This window comes from Cygnus atratus, chromosome 15 (assembly GCF_013377495.2).
Source record: "Cygnus atratus isolate AKBS03 ecotype Queensland, Australia chromosome 15, CAtr_DNAZoo_HiC_assembly, whole genome shotgun sequence".
NCBI lineage: Eukaryota > Metazoa > Chordata > Aves > Anseriformes > Anatidae > Cygnus > Cygnus atratus.
Genome location: NC_066376.1, coordinates 6095705 through 6114628, shown reverse-complemented (window position 1 = coordinate 6114628; position 18924 = coordinate 6095705). Strand labels below are relative to the sequence as shown.

Here is an 18924-nt window from a genome sequence, read left to right as displayed (position 1 = left end):
TTGCTTTATGTTGGAATGTAAAGTATTCTAAATAAGTATGCTAACTAAAGTAATTGCTTCCGATTGAAATCGGCCGCTATGCTGGCTATATATTTTGGTATGCAGAAATAACGCATTGCACACTATGAACTTTATAACGGTGGCATAATCCCATCTTAATTTACAAAAATCCAAATACCATGCATTAGGTTAACTTAGGACTCCATAATGCTTAACCACTTCAGGCAATTTGCTCACAAAAAGAGAACAAGTGAAACTCCTTTGCTTAAAATGGTGCACTTAATCAAAACTCATTTCCCCAATGCAATCTTGTCTGTAATATGCCTTTCATCTTTTTAAGTGCAGCTAACCCAGTGATATTTATATATCAACTATAAGATCTTCAGGACAGGAACTTTCTTTAAAATGTTTGTACCATACTCAAAATCCTTTAGTAGTTACTGTGATATAAATAAAACATGGTGACAGGGTGTCAAATGAGATGAAACATTAACTTATTACTTAACTGCAGCAATTTCCTTTAATGTCTTATTACTTGGTTCAGCTTGTTCTGGATTTCTGGCATGGTTTACAGCTTGCTTCTGCAGGGAGCATCTGCAGTGGGGTTTTAGTAGTCTTACCTGGTTAAATAGGCCAGAGCCAGCTCAGATCCTGAAAGCTTTTTGGGCTCTTCTTTTTTAGTAGAGATTCCAGCTTCTCTCATCAGCTTCTTTTCTTCCTTCTTGCGCTCTTTTTTCAATTTTCTTTCCAGTTTCCTTCTTTCCTCTGGGGTAAGATCTTCTTCATCTGTTGCCTGAAGTAATGAACATTTAAATAAAGGGTAAATAAAGGTAAACAACATATGCATAATTGTAATTGAAGTGAACAGGTAACATTTAAAACCAGACGCTTCAATCTTCGTAATTTTATTGTACACTGTATTTCACTACGGATTTTTTTAAGCATATATAGATATGTACGGGAGTAGAGTTTCCTTAAGATCCTGAGTTTCTGGGGCTGTAATCTCATACTGCTGTGCACTGAGAAAACCTCTGTCTTCCACACAGGGACTTGATATCCACTGTGCCAGAAGGGAAGATGTGACAACCACCATCTTCATCCCAGACCTCTTGGAGACCCTTTAGCTATCTTGGGTAAACATATGCACAATCTTGCATAAACATATACACATATATCCCAAAAGGTTAAAGTTTCTCTAGGTTTTCAGACAGAACAGTTCATAATGAAAACCTAATTACTATAAATATATGCATAATTATACCCCAAATGAAAATATTTATTTCACATACAGAAGAAGAGCATTAAAGAGATACGATGAGTTTATCAGGGGAAATCCAGTGGGAGATCACGCAAGCTAAAAACAAAAAGCCGTTCCATAACAAGATGAGACTTACTCCAGTGACTCTGAGCACTGGTTCATTCATATCTTTCCAGGCAGTAGTCCTCTGAGTTGTTAAGTATCAACTGGAAGCATAAAAAAATCCAGCTGGTGTAATACTAAGAGGCTGTTACTCAACATCCCCCCACGATTTCCACATTCTAGTACATTTTGATTTCCTGTGTGAGCACTGCAGTCCAAAACTAGCAATGATTGTGCTTTCCCTCCTCTTCCCATTCACACCGTAGAAAGACTGACGACAGATCTAACAGATCTTCTCAAGAGATTTACCCTTTATAGAGCCCTATTCTGATAATCATCTTGGACAGACCTTCACAAAATCGTAGAGAACGTAGCTTCTGGATATCACAATCCCTGAGGACCTCAGGAAGCAGTAGGGGTTGGGACTCAGTGAAACCACCTCTTCTGTGCAACCTCCCAGCAATGACTGAGCAATGAAAAATATACAGAGTTTTGCAAACAGGACTCATACACTTCCTTGTGGGTATTTCCAAATCCAAGAGCGAAGGGACAGTATTAATTCTTAGCATGCTAGTTACACACCTCACACTGTCCCAAACAAAATTGTGATACCTTCACTATGGTTTGAGGACCTGCTGCTTCTCAGCCACCTCCATGGTCACTGTGAATCAATGCAGGGGTAAGACACGCACACTGTGCACCGTTTAAATATCATTATCTCTTCCAGGCTAAGAACAAAAATACTGGAAGTATTAGCTTCTGGGAGGAGCTCAGGGTTTTCAGCTGCTGTGCTGTATTATTCCCTTCTATCATTTGTAGCCAACTTAAAATTGCAGACATAGACACATTTCTAAATTATACACTCAGACTGGAATAGGTTGTCAGGCTCCTCTTTTTTTTTTTTTTTTTAATTTTTTTAAAAATTGAACCATATTTAGCACCTTATGTTGAGACAGTTCAAGCATCCTGCTCATGACATTTAACAAGAGGTGTTGGGGCCACAGGCAATGCTATGGAAACATAACGGATTGCAGTAACATGGAACATGACAGAGATGCTGCCCAAACAGTACTGATTTGCCAATGACTCCATTAATCCACTTCCTCAGCAACAGCTGTGTTGGGTTTGTTAAGACAACCTGAGCGAGGAACAGCTTCCTACGAGGCCAGGCTCTTATTTATAAGATGGGTAGGAAAACCCAGCCCCAACAGCAGTGAAAATGGCATTAATGTAAGGCAGCCCAGGAGACGTGTACCTTACCTGTTCACACGTGGACTTTAAAGAGATTCGTGTACAGCAGGGACAGAAAAAGGGGAGACAGCATGCAAGTGTTTGTTGAGTTACTTAGATCCATAAACTACACTCAAAATAAGTATTTCCTGATGATTCTGTCACGTCTGCGTGTTGCTCCAACACTCTGGCTGCAATCTGATGCAGGTGGAGCTTACAGAGAGCAAGGAAACCTGGAAGAGTCACCAATGCCTCTGGCAGCCGTGTTAGCATCTCGTCGCGGAGCTGGGACAATAAAGGAGCCCGACCACCACAGGCATTCCCAGAACAAGAACTGCATTCACAGACTGGGCTTTGAAGGAAGGGGTCATTTGATGATCAGGTTAGAGCACCTGACCACTGTGCAGTGGGGATGGGGACCCCGCTAGATGCTTAACATGCCCTTAACGTCCCTTTTGCCTTGAGACAAAGGTCTCTGAGCTGGTGCTCAGACCCAGGCATGAATGTCCCTTTTGCTCCCTCCTTCTGGGAGAGGCACCCACCACAGAAACCTGGATGCACAAGAATATTGATCACTTTAGGGAGATGGGTTAAAACCACTTTATGAAGCGACAGATCCTTGGGATTGTATCAGCTAGCGTTTGTCAAGCGCCTTAAAACAAAAATCCAAACATGGTGCTAAATAACGTTATTGTTGAAGACGTTCAAAGCAAAGGATAGGTAAACACAGCAATACCTGAATGCTAGCTGATTTGCCAAAGACACCTGCTGAGGACTAAACATTTGTTTGGTGTCAGTTCCCGCATTATCTAAGTTGACTTTGACTCATCTTTTCAGCTCTGTTTTCAAAGCCCAAAAAAGGACAAAGCAGACATCAGAACAAATGCGAGTAAGGCAGAAAAGAGGATTTGCTTTTGTTGTTGTTGTTGTTTAAAATGCTTTTTATTTACTATACAGCCAGCATCCACCCAAAAAATCTCAACAGACGTTGCATTTGTACAGCAGACATTTTATACCCCATGCTAAGAAGAAATAATATTTAGGGAGAAGGTAGGTATGTAATTGTTTTACAGGAAACACCGTTTTCGTTGGAAAAACTGTCCTGGTACTTACTGAAATAACAATCCAGCCACACAAAGCCCAGAAAAACACTGAGGGTGGTCATTTATAAAGTGTTTGTAAAAGATTACTAGAGCAGCTGTCCAACAGACGACACACTACACTTAATCTTCTTTTAAAAATAATGTAATGAATTTGTTTACTTTTCTGTGAGCCATGAAGCTTTCAAATAAAGTGACTGTGGCACATCATTAGACCAGCTCTGATAAAGAGGCCTCTGCTCCTTCATACTTACAGTAAATGCGTATCTCTGTACCTTCCCTTCCCCCACGCATTCCTCACATTATCAAAAAGCTTTTTATCCCTCTCCCGACCGCTCCATTAAAAACAAAACAAGTCTCTCCCTCCCTATAAGTGGGTCCCAACATAAATACCAGGCCCTAACAACGTGTTTCCAGCGGAACAATTTCTGCACTGTAGGCCATCTGAAACACCAGCATTGTTCTCCCTTCGGGGCTGGAGCTTTTCCAGGGTTGAAAGAGTCGGGATTTATAGCTTAAGGTACCCTTCTGATAGCACAGACCGTAATTCGGCCCAATGAAACTATGATTCAGTAGGCTTCTGTTTGGGACTCCCACCACACGTCCTGCGAATGCTTGCAGACTACCTCCCTCATTCCAGCTACACTTTTATCCATTCGTGCCAACACGATTTAGGCCAGCAGTAGGTACTACAATCGGTCCTCGACTGGTTTTGTTTTTTTTAAATTTGAAAGACTCAAGTTTTATCTGTCTCATAAAATGTGTGCATTTGGGGCAGGTTCTCCACTGAAGCTGAGGTTCACTTTATCATAATTAAAAAAAATAAAACACAAAACACAACGGAAACCAACAAACCTTCCCCAGATTCTGGGACTCAAAATAAAGCCAAACCTTTTAATGAAATTTAAAGCCTAGCTATATTTATTTTAACTTAAATGACCCCTGTTATGATATTCTACTGCTGCATTTCTCCTTGGAATCAACAGCATTATTTTTTAATCTTTTTTTCCCTGTACCATTAGCGTGACTATTTTTCTGAGAGATGCGTCCAAAGTTTGTGAGCCATTCAGAGTTTTAGCATTACCTCATTATTTAAATAATTTTTTTAAAGCACAAATCAACAGGGGACTTCATTGTTTTGAGGTCATAAATATTCCACATTGTCTCCTTTTATATTTATAATGTGACATCACAATTTGTAGTGGCACAATTTATTCTTAACTACAACGCTGTAAAGTCCGTACTCGAGCCTGTGATACACTTGTTTATTGACGTGATAAATTTAAAACACATGCATACAGAAAAACACAACACTTGCTTATTTGCAAAGCCTGCTGTGAGCTCCCACACCACCTTGGACCGCGTGCTCATTAGATCTCAATCTAAACAAGGTCAGGGCAGGTCAGTACACTTGAATGAATGACATTCAGAGGAGAGGCAGGCTTTTTTCATGATTAAGGAGGTGGGAGTCTTCCACTTGGAAACTTTCCAGAAGGCCTGAAAAGGTGCTGGAAGGGGTACTGCCACCGGTTGCTGTACTTTGGAAAAGAGATGGACCCCCAGATCTCTAACATTTACGGTCATAAAAATCCATGTCATCCTCACAAGGGAAAAGAGATGCAAAGCTCATATTTTTTCAAGCAAATTCCCAAAGTTTGTACTATACTATGTCAATCTGCATGCAAAGGACATAGACTGCCAATAGAGCCTTTCATCAATGCCAGCCTTGAATTTCTGATTTCTAGGTAAGCTTAGTAATATTGTATAAATAAATAGGCTAAGACATCTGACTCAAAACATCTACAGGCTTCAGCTGTGGCAGTTTTATCAATCATTTAAGTTTTCAATTATTATCTGTAATCTTGAAATATTGCACAAATTTAAAACATTTTACAGGTTGTCTTTAGAAATGAGTTTACCTGTCATAATGGGGAAGCCATCTCAAACAGAAGCGAGTACAGGATTTAAGTGTCCAGCAGTCCTGCTAAGCAATTCAGAACAGAGAAAAACAACCCTGACTGCAAGAGAAACTGGAAAAGGCAGAAAGATTTACCCGAGAGAGGACTTGCTGAAGACATCAGGCCCTTTTTTGCAGCAAGAGTGGCAAAAACAAACAGGTGCAGTTTTTCAGAGCCTGAATTTGTATAACAGTGTCAACTGCCAGAGTATTATGAACCGTGACAACTGGACAACCAGTACCAAGATGGTATTAATGGCACATTAATTTTGTTGTGTTTCAACAGAGCAACAAGTACATTTTAAAATTTGTTTCCAGATTTATAGTTAACCAAAGGGCCTTTACTGTCTCATACTTCAGTATGACTGAAGATGTCTTCTAAAGGCTTCTGCTCCTCCTTCTCCTGCTGTTTTAAAGACTCCTACATTTGCATGCCCAGCTCTCTCCTGCCAGCACAGAATAAGGTTGACAAGAGTCAGAAACTCAGAAGTGCGCCGATGAACCTGATTTTCATATATTGCAAATTTGCCTTTGGGATTTGTATGTGTAGGTCAGAATTTGCTGCGTAGTGAGTGGTCCTGCCCAACCCATGTGTGGCACAAGGTACAAATGGAGCACGGTGCAGCACAGCCGCTGCCTTTGCTGGGGCCAGGAGTGCTGCTCATCCTCCCCCAGCAGACATCCTCAGAGCTCTGGCAGCACTGCAACACCCTGGGTGCCACCTGACGGCCGTGTGCCCTGGCAAAGGAAACTAAACGTAAGGAACCGGCCGGGGCAGAGAGGTGATGGAAAAGGAAACCTGACAAAGGCAACAGGAAGAGAGCCGGAAAAAGGAAGGAAACCAAAGTTTCTGTTACCATCAGCGAGTTCAGCTGTCCCAAAAGTCAATGTGCTTTTACCTTTTTCTACTAGCACAGCAAAAGAACAGCAAAGCAAGCGGCATCAGAAATCCAGAGGAATAAATTTTAACATGACTAACAGTGACAAAGGTATAAAGTGGGCTTCAAATTTTTGAACTCTGAAGAGAAAGGAGGCAAAATGGACGATACAGCTCGCTTCATAGTAGCAGCATTGTGCCTTGTTTGTTCATTAAGCTCGTGTTATTTCATAACTTTTAATATAGAGCAATGTCAAAGGGGCTTTGTTCGCTGACCGAGAACTGACTAGGAGCTACTGACTCGTCACATAATGGATTCTGCTTACAAGCAGCCTTTTGCCCCAAGTATGCACCATGCACGATATTAGCATACAAAATGTTCTGTTTCCCTCGTACACAAAACATATGAAGCCAGATAAATAACTGGCCATCTGCCAGCTTAAAAACAAAAAGCAGAATCTATAAATACAGTTCAAAAACTACAAAGAAGAAAGGCTGGCAAATCTTTAGATGCAAGGTTCATAAAAGAAAGACTGACAAATGATTTACTATTTGAGGCTTGCCAAAGGACTATGCTACAACTACAGCTATAGAATTTACACAAAATAGTTTGCAGCCATATTGAATTTAAATAACCATTTTCTGTCATTTAGCACCTTATGAGAATAAGGAGTATGACCAGAGAGAGCACATGAAACATAATTCCCACGCAGAAAGCAAGCTTTGATTTAAAAGTAACATTTGTAGAAATATACTTCCTTATATCATGTCTGTAGAATTTCCAGAGGAACATTTTAAAATATATATATATTTTATAAAGAAATAATTAAAAAATTTCATTAAAGCTAGTTGTTTTTAAAATCTCAACTCTTGGCAACAGAAACACTGGGAATAAATTACGTTGATTTGGAAAGGTTTCTGTAGATGCAATCCAGGCAGAAAAGCCTCAAACAAGTTCTGCAGGAAGCCAGATTTAAATAAGAACAAGCTTTTTATCTTTCTGATCCAGGAACGGATTCTTTTAGTAGTCGTGCAAATGTTAAAAGAGTATGTCCTTATGTACTCAGATACAGTACCTCATAAGCACAAGCAACCAGGTGGTACACTAAACCTGCAGCTGTAATTTAGAATGGGTACAGCCCTTGTAGCTTGAAATCATGCTTTATTTACAACTGTGTGATATTTGCATGTTTCATAGATTTACATCCAGTTCTGAAGAGCACATAATGTAGTAACATTAGAATCTGCATAATAATAAGAAATCAAGCTATTTACTAAATTAAATGAAAGGATTTATAGGCACACAGAACAATACGACTTACAGAAACTAGCTTGTTGAATTCCACTTTATAGATTGTTTGCTGCTATAAAGTACATACTGTAACAGATTAAGTTCTAAAGCATAAATTAGTACCATATTTTATTTCTCATTTTTCTCCACCAGTATCACAGTCCTGAATGCAACAGAAGTATTTAAGACAACTGCACTACTGCAGGCTTGGGGAATGTAGTGTTGCTTCATTTGCACAACGACAGTGCCAGGAATTTTCACAGATTTGCAGAAGGACTCCGCTTACTCTCTTACCCTTAATTAAACCACGTTCACCAATCAGGGGAAGGGATAAATGAGAAAAAGAAGAAGAAAAAAGAACCCTCGGGAATCATTTGTATCCACATCGCTGTGGCTCACATTCAGCCCCTCTTCAGCCCTCCCCGAAAACGCAGAGAAGAATTTTAATAAAAGGAGTGCGGGGCTGTCCCAGCCCTCGGCACTTGAACCGCCACCAGCACGACCTTCCCCTTCGGGGTGCTGACAATCGCTTCCCAATTTTAAACGGCTTTGGGCTCGCAGAAGGTAGAAGCGGAGGATAAGCTGTTTTGAAATCAGTGCTGGAGGGGAGGAAAAAAAAAAAAAAAAAACAAACCACGAGCTCCATCTCCTCCAATGAAAGAGGTACCACAGGGTGTAGGCAGGTTGCCAGGCGAGCTCGGCAGCGTGACCGCACTGCATTGAGTTTCTTTAATGAAAGCCAGGAAAGAACACATTACACAGTGTTTCTTCTGCGAGCTCGCTAGCCTCCAGTGATTGAAATCAATAAAAACAGTCGGCAAGGGGCCCAGTGGGGGAAGAGAGAAATCTCCACTACAGCATTCAGTTTGCTTTCCACTTTCTCCCTCCCCCCTGAAGTTAAACTCTGAAGCTCACCATGACAAGCGGCTTCGCTTTCAGCGCTCGGCAGACTCTAGTGGGGATTTAAAGGAAGCGAGCGCTCCAGTTCCCCTCGCTGCCTTCGCTCTCGCCGCTCCACCGCGAAAATGAAAGGCTGGCTTTGAATTCGGGTCCTGCCTGGAGAAAGTTCCTGGGGCAAGTGCACCGCTCTGCATCGCAGGAGAAGGATGAGTTCTGCAGTTGGAGGATGTTAGAAGGTGAGAGGGGAAGGAGGAGGAATTTGAGTCAGCGAGAGCCCGCGGCCAGGCGAGGATGTCAACCACGGCAGAGGGGACCTCTGGATCTGCGGGACTGACCGCGAGCAAACGGCCCCAGTCGCTGTCATCCGCGTCCTAAGGCAGCCGAAACGCTTGCCTACACATGACCAACGCTCAGACCCAGGTAAGCGGGAGCCACTTTTAACAATTCCCTGCGTGGTGCCCAAAGTGGGAGTGAGACCTCCCCACCGAGCCTCCCTCGGCTGCCCCACGTCCCTCCGGTCCCCTCTCAGGCAGGTCAGCGCCGAGCTAGTCCCAGCTCAAAACTGTGGCAGGCCGCTAACCCTCACCGAGCTGTAAAAGTGCACAGAAGCCCTTTGTTTGCCACTTTGGGGCTGAATTTGCTCGCTGACAAGGTAGAGGGGCCATGGCGTAACTCCTCCCCTCACAGGAGCCGCCGGCGCTCCCGCTGTGGTGCTGCCCTTTGGCTGTTCGGGGCGACGAAACGCGCCCAGCACCACGGGCTGGAGCTGGCTGCCATCTGAACAGCTGCCAGCGAGGGACTGCTAACGCGGTCCGTGCTCATCTATCTTATTTATGTATTTTAATCACCATAGCAGCCACACACACTACTCGCGCTGAGTTCCATGTGCGGGTCCGAAGCATGAACTGTGTTGCTTGCATGCACATGGGCTACTCGGATTATTCTATCGAAAAAGGCTTGGTAATTATTTCTTAATGCAGCCGGGGGGGATTTCTGACACACAGGTCAGGAATGACAAACACAGGCTTACCCAGCACCTGTTTTACCAGCAGGCAGTTTTTATACAGATAGCCCTATAAAAATGGGAAGACACAGATCGCAGCTGTAGATCCCCAAATCCTTCACAAGGTTTGGGCCAGCTTTAAATACCATGGTTTAGCTAGATATCAGTGAGACACCGAGCATGAAATTGAAGCCTGCCTTTGTCAGGGTAAGCAAAAATGATGACAGCTACACCTCTTTCCCAGCAATGGCAGGAATTCCCTGGGACAGACATGAAATAGGTAACTGGAGCAAGACCAAGCAGGCTTTGCCTCCTGCACGCTGGCCATCGTGAGATGGTGACAGCAGCTGCCCAAAGCTGGGGAGGGCTGGATGCCCCCAGGCCCATTTAGGACACCAAGGCAGTGCTCCTGCAGCCTCTCACCTCACTGCCCCATGTCTGAGGACAAGCACGCCGTCTGACGGACGGACGGCCAGACAGACAGACGAAAGAAGAGCCTCCCCAGCGCCTCCTCCATCTCAGTACCACCAGGCAGGGGTAGGACCTGGAGTTCAGCAAGTGCGTGTGTATTTGTGCAGGTGCAGATGCTGCTTGCTCTTTGGAAACGCAGCCTTTTAAGGGTGATTGCATTATTTTCTCCTCACACGGAAATGTAAATGACCCAAAGAGTGACACAGAGAGCACCTCCATCACTAGGACTGTAGTTTTGGCACAGAAGTTTGCTTAAACATTTTTAAAGCCTGAACGGTTCTGATCAAACTATGGAAATAGCTGAGGCAATGTTTAAACACTAAGAAGTTTTTACATTGATATTATCAGTCCAGTACAAAACAGCCATAAGATTATAGCTTAAGATGTAAGAAAAATAATTAACATTAAAAAAAGCGAAGTTGTGATTCAGAAAACGGCCCCGCCTGACTTTTGGGGCACATCCATAGACCCACGATTCACCACAATTTCCCCAGTTTGCAGAATCTGTTCCACGTTTTGCCTTCCCCTGCACAGATCCTTTGCAGAAATGACAGCACCCAGTGAGGGCATCACAGCAGTCACTTCCACTCCAACCTACAGGTCTGGTTTCCACTGCTCTTGGAGCTATATTTATCCTTACACAGAGGAACTCACTGAAGGCTGTATTTCAGGGGTTTTTTTTGTTTTGTTTTGTTTTTTAAAAAAAGCTTAGGTGGGACAGACAATGCACACCACTTGCAGTGACATTCTCAAGCTCTAATGATATTCCTCCCCATAACTCTCTCAGCAGAAAATATAAATATTATCTTTAAAGCAGAGTGCAGGATATTTTTGTTCATAGCGGTGTTTTTCAGAAGCTAAGTGGTATGAGTTTCCATAACATTTACTGTTAACAGAATGTGTTATTTTCAAGAACACAACAGAGAAAAAAAAAAGTATCATGCATTTTCTTAGTCAGAAGTTTTGACCAAATACAGATACAGATATGCTAGCAATCATACCATAGGGCAAGATCTGTCAAAGTTTTCCAGTCATGCCAATGGTATTAAAGCAGACTCACTGAGCAGTGAGACCCAGCCCTTCAAACCCTTCCTTTAGAGTATGGAGATCTGGAAGAAACCCATCTTGCTTTGTTGAGCTGGAAACAACAAAATATGACGGAATCTGTTTCTCACATATCTACTGGTCTTAATGGTCTCATAACCAGAAATACTTCATCCTCAACTATCTCCTGCATAGTCAAGAGTTCCTAATAATACATGCCAGTTGTCCTTAGAGCAATACGTATCAGTAACAGAGCTTTTTGAAAACAGTATGTAGGGTTTTGTAACAACCAAAAGTAGGTGAAACACTTTTAAAGGTGGAAGGACAAGCACTTGTTTTAATCTCATTGATCTACATCCTGATGAAGGTAAAGGTCTGGAATTCTACAAAAACAATTTGAATGACTCTTTCAAATAGGGTGAAATTCAACAATGATGGCAACAACAAAGTGCGAATCTCAGGGTCTGCTAAGCACCAGGGTGGCCAGTCCTGGACAACACATAATACTTGTGTCTACACCGGGAAAAAGAACATTTCCATGCATTTCAAACGAACATGATCTGACATTTCTTGAATACTGTAAAGCTTCAAGATATCTCTTTTCTTAATTACACCACTTGTTCCTGTTGACAGCATTGCATTCATTCAGCTGAGCATATTTAGTTTGCTCAGTTTCAAACTGACAGCCTCCCTGTAATGTACCTGAAATGTACCTATTCTGATCAAAAAATAGAACATTTTTGGAATGGAATGGAACAGGTGCATTCCCCCCCATCTACGGGAAAGACTAGTGAAACAGAAGATTCATTACTAAATGAAAAATAAAGGGTTATTGATCCCTAGAAAGGCAGTTTGCCTTGTAATTCAAACAGGAATCCTTATGTTTGAGTAAGGAAGACATTTTTTGTTAAAAACAGAAAAGCCACCGACACCCTCTCTCCCCCCAAGTTGTCATTAGCTCTCTGGGTTCTCCCAGATAACTAAAAGAAAGAAAGAAAAAAAAATTAACAGATTTCTATTCATGAATTTCACATCTAACAAAACCAACACAACTGTAGTTTGATACACTAAGATCTTTTAAACAAGTATTCCAGAAATAAAAAATTAAAGTTATTTAAACAAGTATTCCAGAACGTATTTCATACATACACATGCACACAAATGCAGAACATACAATTTTAATCCATGATGAACAAGACCCAAAATGAGACACTCAAGAAAACAGAATGGGCAGGATTTTTCTTTAGCAGAATGTATTCATTTCATGACTCAACAACCCTAAAGCAGACACCCACAGCAACACCTAGAACACATGTAGCTCCTCAACTGTCCCGTACATCATAGGGTGACAACTGAGCATCAAGGTACCAGCCACCTCAACTCGCGTCTTGCCGCTTGATTTGCTTTACAATAAAATAGATGGCTTGTGGGGATAGAGAATTGGACTTTAAGTTTGGTTATGAATAAAAGACATCTTACCACACAATAAGGAATAAATGTGATGGAAATTACAGGTTTTTGCATTTGACTATGTTCAGTGATAACCAGACATGGGTGACTTAGATTGTGCCAGTGACGTCCCATGAAATGGTTGTTCCTGTAAAATACATTTAATTTCCATGAATACACCCTTGAACACCTGTGTGAACCTGTTTAAAGAACAAGTGCCAGAAAGTTCCACCTGTATCTCACGTACAGTTCAGCTCCCACTGAATATCCCGTTTTAAGAAGTTTTGTCTCAAGGAGAACAGGAAAGGAAGGATGTTTCTACAAGTTAGCACAAACTGCATGATGAAGCTTTCTTCCCAGTCTGCTTGCTGCTCTTCCACTTAAAATGGTCAAGCCCAAGTAGTACTGTCTGATTAAACATAACTGGTAGGAAAAAAGAATTTGAAATATTACTTGCCAGTTTGAAATGGTCTCCTGAAAGTTCCTTAAGAAAATTCCACCCCCAGTTTCTGCATTCTCAGAGTCTCTCAAATTAAAGTGCAATCTGTTCCCAAACCCTGTTTAGCAACACTTCTCTATTCTTGTGAGCTCCCTGATAAGTGCATGTCTATGATTGCAATTCATAACCCCTCCAAATTTATCACGCGGTCTTGGAGCACTGAAATGACATCTGTTTTTTATAGCATCAGGTGTGCCCTCATTATGCTTTTGTGAGGCAGAGCAGAAAATTGAAAAACAATTATGATTTAAGATCCCAAATTAAAACCTGTCGACTGGTTAGGAAAAAAAAACACTCCATAAAACCTGTTTGCATTTCCAATGACCACATTGAAGAGTGTCATTGTAAATGCAACACAAAACAAGGTGTTGGTGGTGTTTGCTTTTTTTTGAAGTTAAAGCAACTAGCAAGTTATCTTGAAATAAAATTTTATTAATTTATATTTCAATAATAAGTAGCCTACACATATTTATAAAATTAATATAAGTTATGTGGATTTAATTTATAACTCACTTTAGTTTCAAACTCAAGCTTTACATGTATAAGTTATATTTTACATATCTGATAAAACAAGCATAAACACAACAGAAAACACAACAGAGAACAGCTGTCATGCAAATAATTAAAAAATTGAGAATAAAATAGAGTGGATAATTACAGACAGAATAATGTGTGGAATAGCAGGAGGACTAAGCTTATCACGTACCTGTTTTGGTATCACACAATTCTGCAGGGATCAAAAGGACGGTTTAAAGAAGGCTTTGCAAAAGGACAGAAAGGCGCTTCTGTGCTGAGCTACAAGTGTCTTCTTCAGCACACACAGGGCAGTGCGGTAGAAAGCACCGAGGATGGTCATTAGAAAATGCAGACTGTCAAAGGCAAATGTTTGAACTGTCAGCAAAAGAGGAAAGTCAACATCTCCATAGCACATGCAGGATAATGGCTAGAGTGGGAATAGAATGCAAAGCTTTGAAAGTGAAGTGGTTTATGCTCATCAGAAGAAAAGGAGAGCAAAGGAAGACAGAGTTTAATAGCAAATCCTGGGAAGTTGTAAAGTAGAACTGGGGAGATGAAGCCCTGACAGAGAGCACGGCTCCTGAAATCTCAGGTCAAGAGGGAGCAGCGGGGAGTTAGAGAAGCCAGGGAAGTCAACACATGGTTTTCTCTCAAGATACAAAGACAAAAACATTTTACTTCCTACACATCATTCTTCCAGATTCCCTGAATGAACTCTGCTTTTATTCAAGGCTTCCATAAAATGTCATTGACTGTTAAGAACTGCTGTTAATTGACTCACACAACTCCAAATCAGCTCGGAAGCACTGACCTCCCTTCCACTGTACGTGAGCAACCAGGTTGCACAGCAAGAGGTGCAAATTCATGATAATTTCCATCTTTCAAGTTATACACAGCAGCATGATTCATACTTTTCCTGGCTTTGAAAATGTTTACACCGTGGCATTTTTTTTTGTACCTATACACCCAGATCTTACTATGATTAGACTTGGGATACAACTGGAAATAAAAGATAAAAATTTAATTCATCAAATGCTCTTGACAACTTTCATGACAGGAAGCCTGGTTCATGTTGGCAGTTTTAAGCCAAACACTGCAACCTGCCCAAAGTAACAAATTTAAGCCAACAGTGGAACTTCTCAGCTTAAAAATTTCTTAATTTTCAGGCATATCTTCAGCCCAAAAAACATATTACAGAATTGTATTTTCTCCCTTCATACAGCACATATCCATTTTTATACCTAAAAATCAAACATTACCAGACTACTACTTTATTTATTTACTGTTGCAAATCAGCTCCTTTGTACGTTTGTGTGTCTGCCCCACTTAGCTGCAATCAGCACGGCCCAATGCTTCCTGCACCCGCCTCCCTGACAGGGCGCCCACAGCACAGCAAACACTGCAACAAAGACCAAAGACCAGCTGTGCTTAGCAAAACGTACAGGTCAGGGCTCCAGCAAGGTGGAAATGCTGCTGAGAGAGACCAGCAACAACAAAATAAGTGGAGGACCTCACAGTGTTAGCCAGGATGCTGTTTGGTCTCCACATGCGATACCGCTCTGCTTCTAGTTCTGTGACATCAGCATTTCTATAATTTCATCAAGTACTTAATAGCTAACATCCACGGTACATTATGAACAATAGGAAGAGAAAACCTAAGTACACAAAACCTGACATACGTTAGAGTTTTCTACACCTCCTGCAGACCGACGGCTTCCAGGCACTGCAGCCTCCATGCAACCCCAAGGTGAGCCTGGTCACCTGCAAAATTCTGCCAGAGAGGAACATAGCAAGCAAAACAAGCAGTACGCAATATTTCAACTCCCTGCTGGTTGTTATTTTAGGGAATCTGAGAGTTCTGTAATTAATATAATTAACGGTTCTGGTCTATGCTTTCTAACGTTTAGATGGTGATTCGATCCTAGTCACGGTCAGTCCTAAATTCCATGTGTTTGTAAGCAACAGCAGAGCTTTCCATCACTTTTAGGCTTGGCCAAGGGTGAGATACTGTGGTTAACAGATCTTCTACATTCTTTCACCTAATGACTAATCTGAGGTGCAATTTCATAACTGAAGATTCCTCCTCTCTAAAGAAGGCCATGGGTCTTGCAGGAATTTTATATTCTAATGACCAGTGCAAAGAAGAATGGTAATATATACTGGAGAATTCAAATGGCACACAAAATGGAGAGGAAAATATAAACTCTGCTTACATGAGGCCCTGGCAAAACATATAGACTGTTCCTAAGCTGACAGTTTTATAACTCTAAATGGTTGTGCAAATGAAATCCAAACAAAGGAGCAGAGATGTTCTCTAAATCACTCAGCAATTGCTGCTTAGCAAAACCAGCAGCCACCAACTCCTGCAAACAAGAAGAGGTACTTGAAGTGAGCTTACTGAATGGAAAAATGTCAAGATCTTTTTTTCCTAGCTTTATTTTTCTATATTCTCGAATCTATATATATAATGATTCAGTTCACCCTGACAAATATTGTATAACCAACAATCAATCACATCAACTTTTTATATGTTGAGAGAAGTCAGATACCAAGTGATAAAACGAGTTCAGGCAGAGGGCATATGTTAAGCAGCTGTGAGTCCATTTAAGCTGTCTATGTGCCTAAAAGCTTAATGTCATTACACAGAGCTCTGATTTCTTCCTTTCCCGCCTTACACTAAAATATCCACATTATATTATAATAGAAATGATAAACTTACTGCAGGAAACTTAGTCACACAGTGACTGCAGCAGTACAAACAATATGCCTATAAATTAGATGTAATATATTTTGCTTACAGTGAAAGATTACACAACGGAACGCTTCTGTTCAGGCTCTAAACAAAGCTTTATTTGTGAATAAAAGAATTTCAGGTAGCAGATTCAGGAACAACTTAAACCACCATAAGTTAGTACTGCTGCCAAGAGACACACACTCCGTATTCTCCCACCTCTTCCTCTGGTTGGCACAAGTGTTTGTACTGTCTTGTAAACTCATCCGGGTTAAAATTACCTCTCTATTCCACCCCGCAAAGGTTACTTCAAAACCATATCTGTTCCCTGATACCATTCACTGTGAATGTTTGTGCCAGCAAAACGAGGAGGTGATGCAAAGGCGGAGACACGCGGCTGTACAGCTCATGAGATCACATTTTTCACACCCTCTGGCTTAATACGCCATTCCTCAGAAGAAAAATAAGTGTAAAATATTTAAGCAAAAGTTAAGACATGAGAAGAGTGGAGGAGAAAAAGCCCTTGAGCACATGCATAATGACTGGAACACTTGCTCTTCCTCCATACCTAGAGAGATAGGAGTACCTAGAGAACAGGAGTAAAAATGGCATCTCCCCAGATGGAGCCCAGAGAGAGCAGGCAACCAGAAACACCTCTGCATGCAGCACTTGCAGCTCTGCACCTTCACTGCTCAGACACCGATGTTGTAGATTGAGTAGAGAACCTGAGCTACATGAGCAGCTACCCAGAAGGCAGCTATTACTACTTAAAGTTAAGCAAACCAGAAAGCAAATGAAAATGTCATGGTATTTTTAAATGTATCATTTGGAACGCAACTTTTTATTTAACCCAAGACTGGCAATATTGTATGCTTCACATTTTTATTATTCAAAATGTGTCAGGCAAGAATCAGTCTATCATGAATCCAACTAAACTCTTTTCTTTTTACATTTGCTATTGCATTTGTAATAGGACTGTAACAAGGATCAAATGCCTTCACTATAACACCATTTTGAAAACGCTATTTTTCTGGCAGACGCAAGCAAGTCAATTCAAAAAACATCAACAGATAACCAATAAAGCAATCTATAGATTTTCATGGTGCATGGAACTTCCCTTTAAACAATTCCAAAAATATCAGCATGAAGGCTGAGTCCCTCTCTGTTCTCAGTCCTCCTAGGTGAGCTTTTTGTTCCCTTACTTCCTCCCTTTAGATGGTGTGCTCTGGCTGCTATAGCCATTACTCCTCGAGTCGCAGTGTTTAACTGTTCAGCATACACACTGACTTCCTGCCCACCGAAAACTCCAAAGCACATCCAGGAAACAAACAGCTCAGGAAGCAGACAGGCTCCGAGTGGAGTTGTCAGGTCTTCTAGCCACTTGCATTTACAGCTGCAGTGAGCAGACACGGTTTAGTTTCCTGCATTTTAGGATGCGTGAGAAAATCCCCCTCAATTTCTACCTACTGATCTGCAGTCAACAGACACATCAGAAGCAATTTTTTGTTTTAGTTTCAAAAATTCATTTTCTACTTGCTCATTCTGGGATGGGAAATACTACCAGTCAATTGTTAAACCGCTCCAGAAGTCTCAATAATTCCAAAATAAAATTTTGGTTTTATTACTACACTAATAAAATAGAAGAATGCCACCATCTAGTAACAACCGATGCCCTTTACTTTATTAAAGTATCTAATCGAATAAAGATTAGTAACTTCACATGCTATATAAATGCATATGTGCATGATGTGGTAAGGAAGTTAAAGATGGAGAAGATGTTGCCATGCTCTGTCCCTCCCTTTGCACTTCCTCCCGTGTCTGCATCATGGCTGAGGTCAGCAATTACTCAAAGCTAGTGGCAGTACCCTGTTCAAGGTTAAACTCCAGCCACCTTCCAAAAAGGCTCATATTTAGGTAAACAGAACATAACAATTCTCACTGAACTCTGGAACCTCACAACGGACACAGCGGGCTATGCTGTGCAACCAGCAGCAGAGGAATCACAAGAATCAAGTGAGAATTTGCAGTGTTATTGCAAAAACATCTACTCACAACTCTTAGTGATAGGAAGTGTGCAAAAATCTGTTATCATATACTAAGGAAAACGAGTTTCCTTCTTCTACTTCAGGATTAGGCAGCAGGATGGTAACCAACCCAGTTTAGACACCACCAGGCTCTCGAGGCATGGCCATGGAGACCACAGACAATCCCAACCAAGCGCCCCTCTGAACAAGGGGCGAATTTCCACCCAGGACTGTTTTTTAGTTGCAGCCACAACAGAAGAATGCTCTGGCTTGTGAACTGACACATTTAATCACCAAATGAAATGGATGTTCAGTTACCAAGTTATTTTTTTGTCAAAAATATATAGGTAATATAAAAGTAAGCCAGCAACTGGTATACCTACAGTAGAAGTAATAAATTTTGCACATTGATGTGCCTTACTCATAAGCAAAAGGGTAAAAAAAATGAGTAAGAACTTACATAGTTCACTTA

The 18924-nt window shown here is 41.3% G+C and overlaps 2 protein-coding genes across 2 annotated transcripts in view; one reads left to right on the top strand and one right to left on the bottom strand.

The window, feature by feature from the left end:
• C15H7orf50 (chromosome 15 C7orf50 homolog) overlaps nucleotides 1-18924 on the bottom strand; it is a 125620-nt gene that overhangs the window by 26485 nt on the left and 80211 nt on the right. The window contains exon 3 of the mRNA XM_035549217.2: nucleotides 621-793. Coding sequence (XP_035405110.2) covers nucleotides 621-793 — 173 coding nt within the window. The remainder of the gene's footprint in view (nucleotides 1-620; nucleotides 794-18924) is intronic.
• The window catches only part of GPR146 (G protein-coupled receptor 146), a 49260-nt gene continuing 38943 nt past the window's right edge, over nucleotides 8608-18924 (top strand). The window contains exon 1 of the mRNA XM_035549215.2: nucleotides 8608-9135. The gene's annotated coding sequence lies outside the window, so the exon portion shown is untranslated. The remainder of the gene's footprint in view (nucleotides 9136-18924) is intronic.